The sequence below is a fragment of the Paroedura picta genome, chromosome 6 (assembly GCF_049243985.1).
Source record: "Paroedura picta isolate Pp20150507F chromosome 6, Ppicta_v3.0, whole genome shotgun sequence".
Taxonomy (NCBI): Eukaryota; Metazoa; Chordata; class Lepidosauria; order Squamata; family Gekkonidae; genus Paroedura; species Paroedura picta.
This window is the reverse complement of record NC_135374.1, coordinates 123,217,435-123,235,405: the sequence shown is the minus strand read 5'-3', so window position 1 is coordinate 123,235,405 and position 17,971 is coordinate 123,217,435. Positions and strand designations below refer to the sequence as shown.

General features: G+C 45.1%; 1 protein-coding gene across 1 annotated transcript in view; it reads right to left on the bottom strand.

Annotated features, from left to right (window-relative positions):
• The window catches only part of VWA8 (von Willebrand factor A domain containing 8), a 108,539-nt gene that overhangs the window by 36,166 nt on the left and 54,402 nt on the right, over positions 1 to 17,971 (bottom strand). The window contains exons 22-27 of the mRNA XM_077344080.1: positions 17,769 to 17,844; positions 16,093 to 16,228; positions 14,525 to 14,644; positions 13,382 to 13,587; positions 10,041 to 10,192; positions 2,823 to 2,925 (exon numbers count right to left, since the gene is read on the bottom strand). Of these exons, the coding sequence (XP_077200195.1) occupies positions 2,823 to 2,925; positions 10,041 to 10,192; positions 13,382 to 13,587; positions 14,525 to 14,644; positions 16,093 to 16,228; positions 17,769 to 17,844 (793 nt within the window). The remainder of the gene's footprint in view (positions 1 to 2,822; positions 2,926 to 10,040; positions 10,193 to 13,381; positions 13,588 to 14,524; positions 14,645 to 16,092; positions 16,229 to 17,768; positions 17,845 to 17,971) is intronic.

Genomic DNA, 17,971 nt, shown 5'->3' with positions numbered 1-17,971 from the left:
CTAACCACTACACTGAGCTGGCTCTACACAAGAAATCCATGGACAGTCCAGACTGGAGAAAATTCACCTCCTGACCCAAACATGACAATCAGCATGCAAGAAATGGCCACAAGAGCCAAGCACCAACACAATCCCTTCTGCCCACCCACTTACAATCTGCCTAAATTCACAGAATCAGCATTTCTGTCAGATGGCTATCTAGCCTCGGCTTAAAAACTTCCAAGGATGGAGAACCCACCAACTCCCAAGGAAGCCTGTTCCACTGAGGAGCCTCTCTAACTGTCAGGAACTTCTTCCGGATGTTTAGCCGAAAATTCTTTTGAATTAATTTCATCCCATTGGTTCTGGTCCTAACCTCTGGGGCGAGAGAAAACAACTCTGCTCCATGTCAGAGTCCCCAGGTTTTGTGCCATGGTCTTATTTGATTCTGTTGCTAATTAGAATGGCCTTCCTTTTCCTGATGTAACACAGATGCTGTAGTTTGGCACCCCAAGGTTGATTTTCTGCCATCATGTTTTATGCTTCCTCACCCTCCTTCCACATTCCTTCCCCTCCCTTCTTTTTAGTGTTCTGTAGCTCCCAGACCTTGTGTTCCCTGATGGCCAAATGGTTATCTTTATATTTTTACTCCTTTGAACTGTGCCTGGTTTGAGTTTCCAGGGGAGTGGGACGAACCTCTATATCGCTTGTTTTATGCTTTGTACCTCAGTTCTGACTATGCCTTTGTTGAACATGCTTGCATATGTCTAAAAATAAAGAAACTTCGAAGTTTCTCACACTCCATCCTCTATGTGACAGCCCTTCAAATACTTGAAGATTGCTACCATATCACCTCTGAATCATCTTTTCTCCTGGCTGAACAGACCAAGCTCCCTCAACCTTTTCTCATATGTCTTGGTCTCCAAACCCCTCACCATCTTTGTTGCCCTCCTCTGGACATGTTCCAATTTGTCTTCATCCTTCTTCAATTGTGGTGCCCAAAACTGAACACAGGACTCCAAGTGAGGCTGAACCAGAGCAGAGTAAAGCGGGTATTCCTGATACTGATGGCACAGGGAGTGGCCTGAAGGAATAATCTTCCCAGATTAAGAGTTCCACCCCTCCTCCCCGCCCTGCAGTCCATTACTGATGTAGGATGGAGAATTTGGCAGGGCTAGTTCTTTAAGGGCGATTGTTTTACCCTCCCTGACCCAGGTTTCCATCATGCACACCAGGTCTACTCTGTGCTCTGTAAAGCAAAGTTGTGGTTTGATAGACCTGGTATCAATGTCGGAGGCAGCATTTTAACCCTAGTTTCCACCCCAATTACCTGAGGGATGGGACAGAGATTAGAATGGGTTCAAGCGTGACTATATCTCCTGTCCCTTCTCTCATAGTACCTCCTCCCACCATCATCCATTTCTCTTTCTCTTATTATCGGGATCCCTGATCCCAGGACATCCATATTTAAGTCTTTTGGGGCTGACTCTCTTCTGGGATTTGCATAGGCTGTTATTCCTTTATTTTCTCTTATTCTAGGGTATAGATTTGTACTCTGGCTTTCTACTTGAAGGAGTGAGGTATTGATGTTGGTGGCAGGACCATTTATTTCAGTTTGGAAGAGGGGCACTCGGGCGATGCCTTTCAGTTCTGTTTTGCCAATGTTCCATCCACATATAGATTTAATAACGTGGGTGTCAAAAATGTTTACTACAACATGAAGCTTTCTTTAAGCATAGATTACTGACTACGTCACCTAAATAGTTACATTCAGAGTGGCATTTATCTGGTTTTTTGGAGTAAATAGGGTCTACATGAAAGTGCTACGTCAAGACCACGAATATGTCATTAGTGTAGTGAACTGAGCTTATGGCTTTTAGATGGTCCACTAAGATGGGAAGCAGTTTGAAATGTGCCTTTGACTCCTGCAAGTCCATAGCCGAGTTAGTATTATGATCTCGTTCTGATATTAGTCTCTGACGTTGCTGATGTGTATTTATAAAGGCTGTTACTGTGATATGGCCTCACAGATGCGTAACACCAATGAGCTTGTATCACTTTTTATATGTTTTTTCATTGTACGTATCCACTTTTATTGCAGCAATTTACACTGAAGAATTGAGCCGAAACAAGCTTCTCTGTTTTGACAACATTGTCAAGCTTAGTGAGCTGATTATCGTGGTAGACTGCGTCAATTCCACTGTGAAGGGCTAAGGAGCACACAGAAGATTAAACACAAGCAAATGCCAGAGGCCACTCTTTTGAAGGGAGTGGATAGTTTCACACAGTAGAGCCTACGTGAGTATTTTAAAACCTAAATATATTGTATTGGTTTTAATTCATTGTGTAAGCTGACCCGAAAACATGAGGAGAGCCTATAAACGAAATATATAAACAAATAAGTAAATAAATATGTCCTACAAAGGTGATCTTCCTTTAGGTTTCAGTGACAGCCAAAAGCTTTATGGAGGCTGGATTTGGATTTCTGGTTTGGGCAGGGGGAGGGGGGCTTGTTTCCGTGCCCCTGTAAGGCCTACTCCCAGCACCCATCTGTAAAGAAACTGATTGTCGCAAAGAAACTTCCGTCTCCAGCTTCCAGAATATTATTCCCTTGTAAAGATCACCATGAATCAGACAAGGAAGAGATTTCCAAAGCGGACTCTCCTCTCAAATACTGGGGGGGCATCAGGGTCACGAGGTCAGCCAGCTACCCAATGCTTATGTTATCTTATTTTCTTCATTTACATCCCACCTTTCTTCCCAGCGGAGACCCAAAGTGCCTTACATCGCTAGAAAAGTACAGATTTGTAACCCAAATTATGATGTTTAAAAACTTCACAAACCTTTACTTCTATGCGACGTGTTGAGCACAAAAGTTTTTGTTGTGCGTTGCCCAACTGGTTGACTTTCCAGTAGCCCATAAATTTTGGATCCGACAATGGGAACCTGTCCAGAAAACATAATTATTATCAACTTGCTTTTTTTGGTATAGGGTATCACCGTTAAATAGAATTATCTGACCTGAAAGGGACCACTGTATTCTCTGTTGCCACAATCATAAAACTGCTATTAGCACAAGAGGAAATTCCATTTCAGGAGGACCCAAATGACAACAAAGACATGGTCTAACATATCCAGCAACCCTTCAAGACGTGGGGAACTAGGAAATGCATCCCTTGCAAATGCATTTTCTGTCTCTTCTGAAATACATTTTCCCAGCCCTTAAGAGGAACGGACTAGGCGCAAAATGCACACGGACTCCTTGTTCCACTCAGTCATTTGGAATTATGTGCTGAGCATTTCCACTGACGAAGTGTTCTTCCTTGAGGAATTGACCTACCCCAATGAAAGTGTTCAACTCCCCCAGAGACACAGCTACAGCCAGGCATACAACTAAAGCAGGGCTGGCATTCAATTCCTAAGCTTGCCCAGCCATAAGACTGAATGATAAACAGCAGGATTCTATGGATTTTGACTATTTATTTATTATTAAAACATAACTGTTCTCTTTGTTCAAGGCAACTTTGGGTACAAATATTCCAAGCACTTTATTTAGGAAAGGATGACTCAAAATGGCTTTTAAAGTACTTCAGCAAATACGAGCAAACACAAACTGTTTGAAGATCAGTACAAAGTTTGAATCTAGTGGCACTGTTAAGAACAGAATGTTTTTACTGACAATTTGACTCTCAAGAGGGTATGTGGAACACATGGCTGCTCCAGGGCACATTGCAAACACACATACAGAGACAGAGAGACAGAGAGAGAGACAGAGAGAGAGAGAGACAGAGAGAGAGACAGAGACAGAGACAGAGAGAGAGAGAGAGAGAGAGAGAGAGAGAACAGCAGAAAAGAACAGCAGCTCCATCACTGCATTGGGCCCTGCTGGTGGGGCAGGTGTTGGCTGGGCCCCCGGTGGTGGCGCAGCATCTGGCTGGACCCCCAGGGGTGGCCCAGCTGCTGCCTCAGCCTCCGGGGGCAGTGTTGCCCCTGGCTGGGCCCCCTGGGGTGGCAAAGCCACTGCCTCCGCCTCCAGGAGTGGCATAGATACTGCCTCGGCCTCTGAGGGCAGCACAACCACTTCCTCGGCCTCCAGCTGGGCCAGGCTTCTCTGTCATCACGGTGGCCTTGACCCCCAGCCTCCACCACCAGCTCTGGCGACCTCCATGGCGACTGCCACTCAAGTGGGTGGGACTTATGAAATTACTTTCTTTCACTGAGTGCCTCAGAAGATGTGTTCCACATCAACAAAGTTTAATTCTGAGTGTGCAAGTACACGTCTTCAGATTCACTGAAAGTTTTCATCAAGCCTTAGGTGTGTGTGTGTGGGGGGGGGGAGATTTAGTTGCCAGGAAGGGCTAGTTTGAGTTTATAATATATAGCTGAGAGTAGAATAAAGCAGTTGTTCAGACTGGTGAATCGCAGCAAATTAGCAAATTAGAACACAAATTCAAAAGTTAACCAACAGATATGAGAACAAAGTTTGGATCCAATTGCATCTCCATGATCAACAAAGTTCAATTTGGGGTATAAGCATGAATTGGGAGACTTTCTCATATAGAACCAGATCCTTGGCTTGGGCAAGCAATCAAGGCGCCCCTGACTTCTAGAGACGAAAACTCGGTTGTAACTTTTCTGTGGTAGACCTGGAATTCTGAAATGCTGCCCATAGGCAGGTTGGTCCTAAATCTTGTGCTTCCATTTGGAGGGTGAGTGTATTTTTTGCAGGTGAGCAGAACATTTTATGCCTCAAAAATTGTTGTTAGTGCTTTTTCCATACTTAAAATGTTCAGTTTTCTAAAACTACTTTGAAAATTTTGTTGAAAGATGACATGTAAAAAGATTTAAATCAATATAGAGATGAAACTTTGCCATCGTAAACAGAAGCTTGTCAAAGTAACTGCATGTTTTCTAAAAGTGCAGTGAACAATTTGGATAAGTTGTATTTTATATCCAGATTTTCACAACCCAAAGGAGTCTGAAAGAGGCTTACACCTTTCCCATGCTCTCTCCACAATACTCTGTGAGGTAGATGGGGTGAAGAGAGCTCTGACAGGACTGCTCTGTGAGAATGGTTCTAAAAGAATGGTGTCTAGCCCAAAGTCAACCAGCTGGCTGCATGGAGTGGGGAATCAAATCTGGGAGTGGAGAATCAAACCTGGAGTGGGGTGGGGAATCAAACCTGGTTCTCCATATTAGAGGCCACTGCTCTTAACCACGACACCAAACTGGCTCTATAGAATGCAAAATCATAGAATAATAGAGTTGGAAGGTACCTCATGGGTCATCTAGTCCAACCCCCTGTACTATGCAGGACACTCACAACCCTGTCGCTCCTCCACTGTAACCTGCCACCCCTTTGAACTTTCACAGAATCAGCCTCTCCGTCAGATGGCTCTCCAGCCTCTGTTTAAAACTTTCCAAAGATGGAGAACCCACCACCTCCAGAGGAAGCCTGTTCCACTGAGAAACTGCTCTGTTAGGAATTTCTTTTTATTTAATTTTATCCCATTGGTTCTTGTCCGTCCCTCCGGGGCAAGAGAGAACAACTCTGCTCCATCCTCTACATGGTAGCCTTTGGTTATCAGATCCCCTCTCAGTTGCCTCCTCTCCATTTGATACAGACCAAAGTCCATTTTGCCTCTTTAGCCACCCAGTCACACTGCTGACTGGTGTTCAATGTATGGTCTACTAAGACTCCTAGATCATTTTCACACATACTACTGCCAAGACAAATCTCCCCCATCCTATATTGGTGTATTTGGTTGTTCCTACCTAAATGCAGAACTTTACACTTGTCCCTATTGAATTTCATTTTATTCAGTTTAGCCCAGTTCTCGAGCCTATCAAGATCATCCTGTATTCTGATTCAGTCTTCCGTTGTGTTTGCTATCCCTCCCAGTTTAGTATCGTCTGCAAATTTAATAAGTATCTCCTCTAATCCCTCATCCAAATCATTTATAAATATGTTGAACAACACAGGCCCCTGGACAGATCCTTGGGGTACTCCACTTGTCACTCTTTTCCAAGGAGATGCTGAACTATTAATAAGTAGCCTCTGGGTACGATCTCTCAACCAGTTATTGATCCACCTGGCAGAATTAGGATCCATACCACATTTTACCAACTTATCAAGAAGAATATAACGTGGAACCTTATCAAAAGCTTTACTGAAATCCAGATACACTATGTCCACAGAATTCCCATGATCCAGCAAGGTAGTCACTTTCTCGAAAAAAGAGATATGTTTAGTCTGACATGACTTGATCTTATGAAACCCGTGCTGAGTCTTAGAAATCACAGCTCTCTAATCCAGCTGCTCAAGGACCGAATGTTTGATGATTTGTTCCAAAATTTTGCCAGCTACAGATGACAAGCTGACAGGTCAGTGGTTACCCGGATCCTCCTTTTTTCCTTTCTTGAAGATGGGGACAACAATTGTCCGCCTCCAATCCTCTGGCACCTCACCTGTTCTCCAAGAAGTGTCAAAAATAATGGACAGAGGTTGAAAGATTACATCTGCAAGTTCTTTTAGTACCCTTGGATGCAATTCATCTGGCCCAGAAGACTTTGTTTCATTTAAAGAAACTAGATGTTTATAGACTGTCCCCACAGTAATCCTGCTGTGATATGTTTTTGACACACTGAGCATTATTTCCCTCACAAAAGAAAACATTAATGGCACCATTACTGACATGATGCATATGGTTTAAGCAACATGCTTGGGAGCAGTTTCTCACCTCCTTGGAGGTGGTAGGTTTTCCATCTTCGGAAATTTTAAAACAGAGGCTGGAGAGCCATCTGATGGAGAGGCTGATTCTTTTTTTTTCTTTTTTTTAAAAATAATTTTATTGTTTATTATTATATAAAGCATTTACAGAGAAATTGTGAAGAAAAAGCGACCAGCTGATATGGTTTGCCATCTCTTTTAACATAGATATTTAGTTCCCATCACATATTATTCCTAATCTAGAAGTTTTTACCATTTTTCTTAGCCAAGTGATTTTTAATACATATGAGAGTATGATCTGTTATAAGAATACATTCTGTTATTATCTTAAATTATATTAGGTCAGTCTCCTTCATAAATTGGCCCTGACCCAAAAATTACTACTGCCGTCTTGTTAATGCCTATGAAATATGGTTTGTCATCCTCTTTTAGCATACATATTGACATACATATTCAATTCCCATCGCATATTAATCCTGATCTAGGAGTTATTACCATCTTTCTTAACAAAGTAGTTGTTGATACATAGGAGGGTATAATCTATTATAAGGATATATTCTATTATTGTCTTAGATGATATAAAGTCAGTTCCATTCATATATTGGACCTGTCCTAAAAGTTACTGCTGCTATTTTTCCCACAGGAAGCCAGGAGAATACTCCATTGTTCAGCTCATCTTTCAGGTGGTCGCAGAAAATGAAATTGTGTTTTTTTCCATAGTAGAGTGTTTCTGATTGTCCTTCTGTCAGGGCCAAAGAGATCTCTTACTTGATTCTTGCTTGTAGTCGCCTTTGAGGAGGCTCTGAATCCTTTGTCAATCTGGATCTCTTCCTCTGGTCGCACAGGAATATCTCCTGATAGCTTCCTAGTTGCTGTCGCTTTTGAATAGACTCTTTTTATTTTGCTGATCCAAATCATTTCCTGCTCTGAATAGACTTCCAGGTTTTCGGTACTTTCCTTCCTTGAATCTGTTTTCCCAGGTTCTTCAAAGGTACTTTGGGTTTTTACATCTCTGGCACTCTCTCCCTCCAGTTGATTAACTTCCAGACATTGAAGTTTCACTTGATTTATTGTTAGCTGAGCTATGTCATCAGCTGGTCTCTCCGGACCATGGGCTCCATCCAAAAGCTCCCCCTTAGTCCCACGAATTTCCTTTTCCAGCTTATTGACTGCTTTCAGTATCTTTGAGTTTCCTTTGCATAACAAATGGAAAAGCTGTGCCTTAGTTAATTCTTCCATAGTTCTAGGCAGTCACAAACTATAAACAGAAAGTCTCGTGAGGTCTCGCGGGAGCACAAGCGATCCCAAATTATCAGTTTGTCGATCTCCGTATCAAGTCAAATTCCCCCACTGAACTTTCACCAATAAATCTTCAAAGCACTCTCTTTGTTTGGTTAATGGGTATAATTAGCTGGGAGTCTCTCACTCGGCGAAAGAAGGAATTTGCTTGTGAATTGGTTGAGGGGGGGGGAGGGAAGAGCTTGTGGGAGAAGAGAGAGAAAAGCCAGAAAGCTTTCAATTCTTACTGTTGCAGATTCCAGCTTCTGTCAGCTTCTGCTCCTGTCGATCTGGTAAATGATGGTCTGGGAAGAATGTAAGGTCAGCTGGTCGTTTCAAGCTTGTAAAGTTGTTTGCGACAAAGATGCCATCGTGACCTTGAGCACAGGCCGCTATTAATCCGGGGAGTTCGGTCCCCCTACCTCCCCACGGATCTGTAGGACCCTCAGGATGCCGTTCCCGGTTCCTGGGGCGACCGGTGAGCAGATTTGCGTATCTGCTCAGGTCAGCCAGGTGCAGAAGCTCCTGACCCTCGGCATGGCTTAAGAGCTGAACAGAAGTCCAGCTTTTTTATGGCGCCATCTTCAGTCGTCTCCTCCGGAGAGGCTGATTCTGTGAAGGCTTAAGGGGGTGGCAGGTGACAGTGGATGAGCGAGAGGGTTGTGAGTGTCCTGCACAGTGCAGGGGGTTGGACTAGATGACCCAGGAGGTCCCTTCCAATTCTATGATTCTAAGTACTTGAGGGACTGTCAGATAAATGATGGAGCAGAATTGTTTTCTGTTGCCCCAGAGGGTCAGACAAAAAAACAATGGGATGAAATCAATTCAAAAGAATTTTCGGTTAAACATTCGGAAGAAGTTCCTGACAGTCAGAGCGATTCCTCAGTGGAACCGGCTTCCTCGGGAGGTGGTGGATTCTCTTTCCTTGGAAGTTTTAAAGTAAGGGTTAGATAATCATCTGATAGATATGCTGATTCTGTCAATTTAGGCAGACTGTAAGTGGCCAGGAAGAAGGGATTGTGTCCATGCTTGGCTCTTGTGGCCCTTCCTTCCATGCCCAGGAAAGTGCCAATCACTGCTTGGGGGTCAAGAGGCAAATTTCCTCCAGGCCAGACTGGCCATTGGTTCTGTTTTTTTAGGAGAGGCATCATCTGGGCCTGGAATTGGGGTCCCTGGGATGGGCAGGTAGTTGTGAATTTCCTGCATTCTGCAGGGTGTTGGATTAGATTACTGTGGAGGTTATCTCTATGATTCTATGACTAATACAAAAATAAGTAACTAAAGCATAAACTAAGCCTGTGGAGAGAAGGATAACCTGAGGCACAGCCATGGGACTGCCCCTCTGAAAATGTCCCTTGAAGTTGCCAGAGAGGACCCTGCCCAAGGACCAAGGCCACAGGAAACAACTCTGCCCTCCCCTCCTCTGCAGATGTCAAAATATTGTGACTCTGTAGAAACCAGCCTGCCTAACAGCATCCTGTTGTGTTTTTCCAGGAAAAAGGGAAATATTTGTTGTTTCTCTCATACAGGCTGCACCTTAACATGAGTGAACAAAATATCTTGGCTTGAATTTCATATTTTAAAAACAACAAGAAGAGGCATGAAGCAGCTTCTTTCAGGAAATTAGCCAGGATATGTCAAAGCTTTAAAGGTGTGGATGTTTGTCCATCTGGAAATGCTGACTCCAGCCACGTATTGGTGCTGGCGGTATGGAGTGAACAATGTCTGCACAAGATGTAGTCTGGCAATTTTGTGCAGGATTAAGGGCCAGCTTCTGTTCCCACCTGACAGACAGAATTATTTGGGTTAGCTGCTAACTGCAGTAAGACAAGATAGATAATTAAGAGAACCCAGAAAAAACAAATATTTCCTTTTATTAAATGTAATCATTAAAATATTCACAATCTAAAAATAATGTCCTATGCTGTAAATGCACATTCATGAGGCTGCATAAATAAATAACAAAATATCAGTAACTTTGGCAACAGAATTTCCCTCCCGCATTCCAGGGTGATCTTAATTCGCAGAACTAAGCAGCTTGTGTTAGCCTTACTCCTTGGCCAGGTGTACGGAGGAAGGTTTTGCTCCAATGGGGATCCCATGTTTGTGCAAGATCCTCATTAAAATCTCACACATTTCATTATTGTAGGAGTCAAAGTCAAAGACGTTTCTGACAACACTCGAAAGTCCTTCCCTTGGAAATTTCTGCAGAGAAACAGAAAAAAGGGGAGGGAGAGACATAAGCTGCCACAAACAGAAACCGCTATCAAGTTCTATATGAACTGAGAGGGCAAATTCTGACAAACTAGAAGAGCATCTAGGGAGCCTGGTGTCCATGTAATTCTACTACGATGGAGACCCCAGGCTCACTAGAAGCTCTTCTCCATCATAATACTATCCTAACACTATGATGGAGACATGCATTTCAACCTGAGGGACTTGGGAATGTTCAGCCTGGAGAAAAGGAGGTTGAGAGGGGACATGATAGCCCTCTTTAAGTATCTGAAAGGTTGTCACTTGGAGGAGGGCAGGATGCTGTTTCTGTTGGCTGCAGAGGAGAGGACACGCAGTAATGGGTTTAAACTTCAAGTACAACGATATAGGCTAGATATCAGGAAAAAAAATTTCACAGTCAGAGTAGTTCAGCAGTGGAATAGGCTGCCTAAGGAGATGGTGAGCTCCCCCTCACTGGCAGTCTTCAAGCAAAGGTTAGATACACATTTTTCTTGGATGCTTTAGGATGCTTAGGGCTAATCCTGCGTTGAGCAGGGGGTTGGACTAGATGGCCTGTATGGCCCCTTCCAACTCTATGATTCTATGATTCTAAAGGCTGTATACTGTCGCCTTGCCTATTTAACTTGTATGCGGAGCACATCATGAGAAAGGCGGGATTAGAGGAGTCACAGATTGGGATCAAGATTGCAGAGAGAAATATCAACAACCTCAGATATGCAGATGATACCACTCTAATGGCAGAAAGTGAAGAGGAACTAAAGAGCCTGTTGATGCGGGTGAAGGAGGAGAGTGCAAAAGTTGGCTTGAAACTCAACATCAAGAAAATGAAGATCATGGCATCTGGCCCTCTCAATTCCTGGCAAATAGATGGGGAAGAAATGGAGATAGTGACAGATTTTATTTTCCTGGGCTCCAAGATCACTGCAGATGGGGACTGCAGCAAAGAAATTAAAAGACACTTGCTCCTGGGGAGGAAAGCTATGGCAAATCTAGACAGCATCCTAAAAAGCAGAGACATCACCCTGCCAACAAAAGTGCGTTTAGTCAAGGCTATGGTATTCCCAGTTGCAATGTATGGCTGCGAAAGTTGGACCATAAGGAAGGCCGAGCATCAAAGAATTGAGGCTTTTGAACTCTGGTGCTGGAGAAGACTCTTGTGAGTCCCTTGGACTGCAAGGCGAACAAACCGGTCAGTCCTAGAGGAGATCAGCCCTGCCTGCTCCTTAGAAGGCCAGATCCTGAAGATGAAACTCAAATACTTTGGCCACCTCATGAGAAGGAAGGACTCCCTGGAGAAGAGCCTAATGCTGGGGGTGACTGAGGGCAAAAGAAGAAGGGGACGACAGAGAATGAGGTGGCTGGGTGGAGTCACTGAAGCAGTCGGTGCAAACTTAAATGGGCTCTGGGGAATGGTAGAGGACAGGAAGGCCTGGAGGATCATTGTCTGTGGGGTCGCGATGGGTCGGACACGACTTCGCACCTAACAACAACAATCCCAACCCCTCATAGCAAAAACAGAGATAAGGAAAATTATAAGAAACACTGAAAGTCCAATTGGTTATTCGGATAGAGCTGTTACCAATATTTAGGAGGTCATGTTTTGGGCGCAAACGGCTGCTTCAGATGCTGAAGCACCCAACCCTATCAGCATAGCCCAGGGCATCTGGAACACCTACAAGCTTTGGGAAGCGGCCTGTGAAACTTTTTATATAAAAATATAAATATAAATAATAAATAAACTGTTCTCTTAAGCCACTCTAAGTCTCTATTAGAACCAGGTTGGATGTGATATTTTGTTGTCACTTTGTTTGCAGTTATGTTTTTACAGATATTGGCTCTTGAAATAATTACACTATAGATCAGGGGTAGTAGTCAAACTGCGGCCCTCCAAATGGCCATGGACTACAATTCCCATGAGCCCCTGCCAGCGTTTGCTGGCAGGGGCTCATGGGAATTGTAGTCCGTGGACATCTGGAGGGCCGCAGTTTGACTACCCCCGCTAAAGAATAATACATATTAGGTACAACAAAAATTGAGTCCAGCAGGGGCATCTTTAAGACCAACAAAGATTCATTTAGGGTGGGAGCTCTTGTGTGCAGGCACACCTCCTCTACATGTCAGGGAGACCTTTTTTGCCTAAGCTTTTCTGTTACGAAAGTAATTTTCTAGAATTACTTTGATTAAATGTCTTTTGTTCATGACATTCATGACATTTTTCTAATTTCGACTTATACTTTGGTGCTAATTATTGCTTGGTATATTTCCATTTCTAAGTCTGTAGAATCCCTTGACTTTATAGAAGTCTAAATATAAATAAAATAAATAAAAATAAATTAATAGCTCCCCACGTGGCACCCATGTATGGTCCACCCCCTCCCCCTTTCCAGCATTTAAGAGATCCCCCTCTCCCCACTAGCATGGGACAAGGGGTGCAAGTGTACCCCATCAGGCCACTCCAGAGAGCAGACCCCTCTGCTCATCCCTTTTGCCCCCAGGGGGAATAAGACTCTCTTACACAAACATACTCAAAGCTTCCTCATGACTAAGTCAGACCATCAAAATCAATGCTGCTGGGGATTGAACCAGGGACCTTCTGCATATAAACGAGAGGCTCTTCCGTGGATCCCCAGCCCCTCCCACTGGGACGCTTTTGTCCATAAATATTGTCTCTGTTCAGGGAAAAACTGCATATGGGATAGAGACAAAACGTAGACTGCGCAGAGCACTGAAGACATATGTCTGTAAATTTTAAAAGTGAAATGGGGGCTGCAGCCAGGCCCTCTTCTGCTGCTTTGACAGACTCAGCTGGGGCTGCAGAGACCTTTCCTCTGCTGACACTGTTGAAGACACCACAGGGAGGGGCAGCGGGAGCCTTCAGCATGTACACTGGGCAATCGCCTACTTTATTCGGCTGGATGATGTTCCCCCAGCTCCAGAAGCCTTTCCTCCCTCGTGGGAAGACTTCCCCAGTTTCAATGGCTCTCTGGGGAAGTTCCCCAGGCTGGAGGAAAGCCTCACATTTTGCTCCGTGGAGTGGAAGGACATCAGCTCTGGTGTCAGCTCTCCTCTGTCCACAACCGCTCGGAAGGAGCACGGAAAACACTTTGGAATGACGTATGTGAAAAGGAAGTCTCTCTCTCTGGAGTCGATGCACTGTACCTGTAGGTGCTTGACTATGTTCACTACTTCTCTAGTTGAGTAGGGATAGTTTATTACTCCTTGATCAGCCAAGCTTCGGAGCTCCCCAAAAGCAGCCACCAGCTTCTGCAGGACGGGCTCCGGAACCCCCGGTCCATACTGACGCAGCATCGCAAGCTCTGAATCTCGTTTAGGGTTATCCACTGCATGGCAGCTGAAGATATCTCCTAAAATAACAAGGGAATGAAGAGAGTTAGATGAAAGCAGCAGCAAGCTAAAGATTAGTAAATCAAACATCAACCTTATCAGTTAGGATCAACCACCTTTAGACAGCTGCCTCTTGCCTGTTTGCAGGCTTTTAAAAATGTGCCTGTTTCTCAGCCTGCAGGCTAATTGGGAATCCTGAGGTCATCCATCCCCCATTCCTGCACTGAAGGAACACGTCTCCATTTTTCCACGGGAGGTGTGAAAGGATAGCACTTGCCCTCCCTTCCCTCCGAATAAGCAAGGTAAGCAAGAAAAATCTTCCACAGGTGCCTCCTTCCCAGCCCCAGGACCCCTTCACTGAAAAGAAGGCAGAGATCCCAGCATGCAGGAGAGCCATGCTACTAAGCACAGGAAAGACCTGCCAGCTGAACAAAGACCATGCTTTGCATATAGTCGGCCCCAGGCAGACCAACATCTCCACTCATAAACCTGTCAGGCCACAGATACAGACAAGGCCGTAGGTAGCTCCTGACAGTCAGCTGAATGGACTAGATCAGCATCATGCGTTTTTCAGATCTTGCCTTCTCACTCTGAGCTCATTTTACAGGAAGGCCTGAAATGTATTTTCTCCTGTCTATATCTTGAAAACACCAGTTCTGATGCTTGATCAGCAAAATAATTTTGCATATTTAATCCTTTATCTTAACTTCTACACTCTTTGTTTGCAACTGTTTCCCCAGAACTCCACGTTGGCTGAAACAAAAGATATATGTAATTTTCAAGTGAGGCTTATAACCAAGGGAGCCTCTGTGTTGCGATTCTGAATCAGACACCCACAAAATCAAGATGGATTCCTTCTTGTCCTTTCTGCCAAGACAGCTTTCTGCAACAAAGCTGACATTCTCCGTGCTGAGCTCCACCAAGAAATGGCCACTTTTTAGGAAGGGTTCCACTTACCCAGGGTTCCAAAAAAGTCGTTACCCAAGAAAGGGAATCCAGGCCTGTTGGCTAGCACGATCATCCTGAAGTCGGGATGAATGACTACCACGTTCTTCCTTCCACTGACACTGGCAGGATCTGCGAAGGATACAGATTTGCAGTTCATCTATTCTGCTTTTCAAGGCACCATCTGAGTAGAACCCAGGCCCACCAGGGGACTGCCCCATCGTGCCCTTGGCCAGCACTCCTCTGCAGCCCAGGGCTCAGGAGGGCCGGATGCTCGCAGGGAGTCCTGGCTTCTGAGGGCAGCTCCAGGACACTCCAGGACACGGCAGCAGTGACTGCGAGGGCAGACGGCCTACGGGGAGTTTGTAGAGTTGGCCCGTGGGGATGGAGCAGTGCTCCGCCAAGCACAGTTACATCCTTCAAAGCTCAGAAGGGGCAACTTGAGTTGGGATGGAAGAGAGAAATAGCTGCTTAACAAATAGCTTTATAATGGAAGAGACCTGGACAGCCCATACAAGCCCGTTTTTGTCAACCTGGTTAGTGTCTGCTTGTCGTCTGCCCTGAACCCCCCCCCGGGGGGGGTCACCATAAGCTGCCTCTCACATGATAGCACTTTTCACCACCCCTGGAGGAAAAGCATTAAAAACTGGCCCGTCCCCTATGAATCTGAATTCTGGTCCCTCATCCCAGCGGTGCACCTACAGGAAGGCAGGGGAGATCTTTGCTGACCCCCATTTCTTACCACAGACCCCATTTCCCCCCAAGATTTTTCCTGGTGTTACTTCGGGGGGGGGGGGGTGCTGCAGCCTAGGAACAGTGTTTCAGAGGGCATTGGGGGAGGGGCTCACAGTGGGAGGTGGGATGTTCAATTTCATAGCCCACTGTTAGAGCATCCACTTGGCTTGCAGAAGGCCAATCCCTGGCTTTTCCCGTTGAAAGGGTCAGGTAAGAGGTGACGTGGAAGACCTGAAGAGCAGCTGCCTGTCTGAGTACACAAGACTGACCCTGAGGGGCCAAGGGCTGTTTCACGCAGGTTCACGAACAGGGCTCCCCCTGCTCCTTTGATCCAGCCCACCGACAACATTAACGTTGTGTGTTGGATCCGGACCTCTTCTGCCCATGCAACCGAGAGTGATGCCCCCCCCCCCTTCCCCAGGCCTCCCACTCTGTTCCCGAGGATCTCCTGAACTTTATGCACTGGGTGCTTTGGTGGCCAGCAGGGGAGAGGTGAGGAAGTAAAGCTCTGTTCTCTGGATCCGGCCCATTCTTATTACATGATCATTCTGAATTCGCTGCCATTTTGGCTGAATGATTTTGCAAGCTACCGTTTGTGTAACAGAAGCCAGACCCAAAAGAAGAGTCGTATACAAAACACTTTTTAATAACACACTTTTAACAAGAATCTGATTCTGCATTTTATTTCTAAGAAGCCCTTGGCAACCTTGGGGAAATTCTGTGCACTCCTTATACAGACAAATACATTTACAAAGAAGTACATTTACAAAGAAGCCCCATAGTTATTTCAGTCTATTAATCTGACAAACTACTTGCAATAAATACAACTGCTAGGAGCGACTTACTGGCCACGAGACGCCGTCCATCGGAAAGGATCATTTCTCCACTTTCCACTAAAGTTTTCAAAATGCAGGTGACATTCGTTGGCGCCTTATCTGCCTCGTCAATAACTAAAACGTGACCCGACTTGACTGCTTTCACCTGGAAAAAGCATTCAGGTGCATCACACAGACCGGAAACGGCATCATCCCTCCCCCCCCAAGCCCTTCCACAATGATAGCCGTTTCCTTCCCAGGCATTCCTGGACCAAACTAAAACGGCACAAGGGCAGAAACAAGAGAAGAAACAAAAATGGTTCTTGATGCTTTCCCAACACCTGACACCCCCCCCCCGCAAGATGAGATGGAGAGATACCTCAGAAAGCTCCCATTTTCGGTTCTTGGGGGAACATAATGTCAAATGCTTCACTGAATACTGATGAATAACCCAATTTTTCTTTAGGGAAGTAAAAACAGGATCCGTATATGGGGGCAGCAGGAAAGGAAGAGTGGATTACACACATTGATACCACTGACTCTTAGGAGATCACCCTCATGTGCCTACACCAGCGTGGTGTCGTGGTCAAAGGCAGCAGCCTGTAATCTGTCGTGCCGAGTTTGATTCCCCACTCCTCCTCCACATGCAGCCAGCTGGGTGACCTTAGGGCAGTCCCAGGTCCCTTGGAGAAGAGAGTGCCTTTAGAGCTCTCTCAGCCTCACCTAACTCACATGGCATCTGAGAGGGGGAGAGGAAGGGGAAGAAGAAGAAGAAGAAGAGTTGGTTCTTATATGCCGCTTTTCCCTACCCGAAGGAGGCTCAAAGCGGCTTACAGTCGCCTTCCCATTCCTCTCCCCACAACAGACACCCTGTGGGGTAAGAGATTATAAGCCACTTTGAATAGTGAAAAGCAAGGTATAGAAACCTCTCTCTACTGAATTACCAAACACTTGTGTCTACATAGGATGCTCAAGGCTCAGCAGCAGAAGATATCCTAAGAGACACTCAGCTATGAAGGAGAACAGCTGCTTTAGAATTAAAAGAAGAAGAGTTGGTTCTTAGATGCCACATTTCTCTACCCAAAGGAGGCTCAAAGCGGCTTACAGTCACCTTCCCTTTCCTCTCCCCTCAACAGACACCCTGTGAGGTGGGTGAGGCTGAGAGAGCCCTGAGAGAGCTCGGTCAGAACAGTTTTATCAGTGCCGTGGCGAGCCCAAGGTCACCCAGCTGGCTGCATGTGGGGGAGTGCAGAATCGAACCCGGCTCGCCAGATTAGAAGTCCGCACTCTTAACTACTACACCAAAATCTACCAAGATTCTCTGGGCTGGGTTTGTCATGGTTAGGATTCAAGGATTATTCATGGTTAGGATTCAATAAATAAATAATAAATAAAGTGTCTGCATTCAGGGGTTACATCATGTGCAGAGAAATGAGAAATATGAGTATTTCACAATAATATGTGGCTTCATCAGCATTTGAAATGGACTGAGAGCTGGGGGAAAAATCCGATGCATCCTCCGTTTTCAACCTGAGTTCCTCTGTACCAGAGATGGCTACAATTCCTACTCTGAAAACCACTTAAGGATTTTTATCCTTGGAGTATCATATGGACAGCCACAATACATAAACATCAAGGTCTGTGTCTTTCAACTTACTATACGGAAAATCTCTTATATTAAAACGAAAGCCTTAGTGGCAACTTACAAGTGGAGAATCCTCGTACACCACAAGACCGTCTTTAACAGAAGGCTGCAGGGTAAGGCTTTGGACGGTGGTGTCCCTAAGACCAAACAAGAACATACAGGCTTTATTCAAAAGCAAACTTGGGAGGAAGAGCATTAAGTACCCCAAAATCCTGTCCACCACTGGTTTTAATGGGAGAGCAAAGCTCAGTATTCCAAACTACG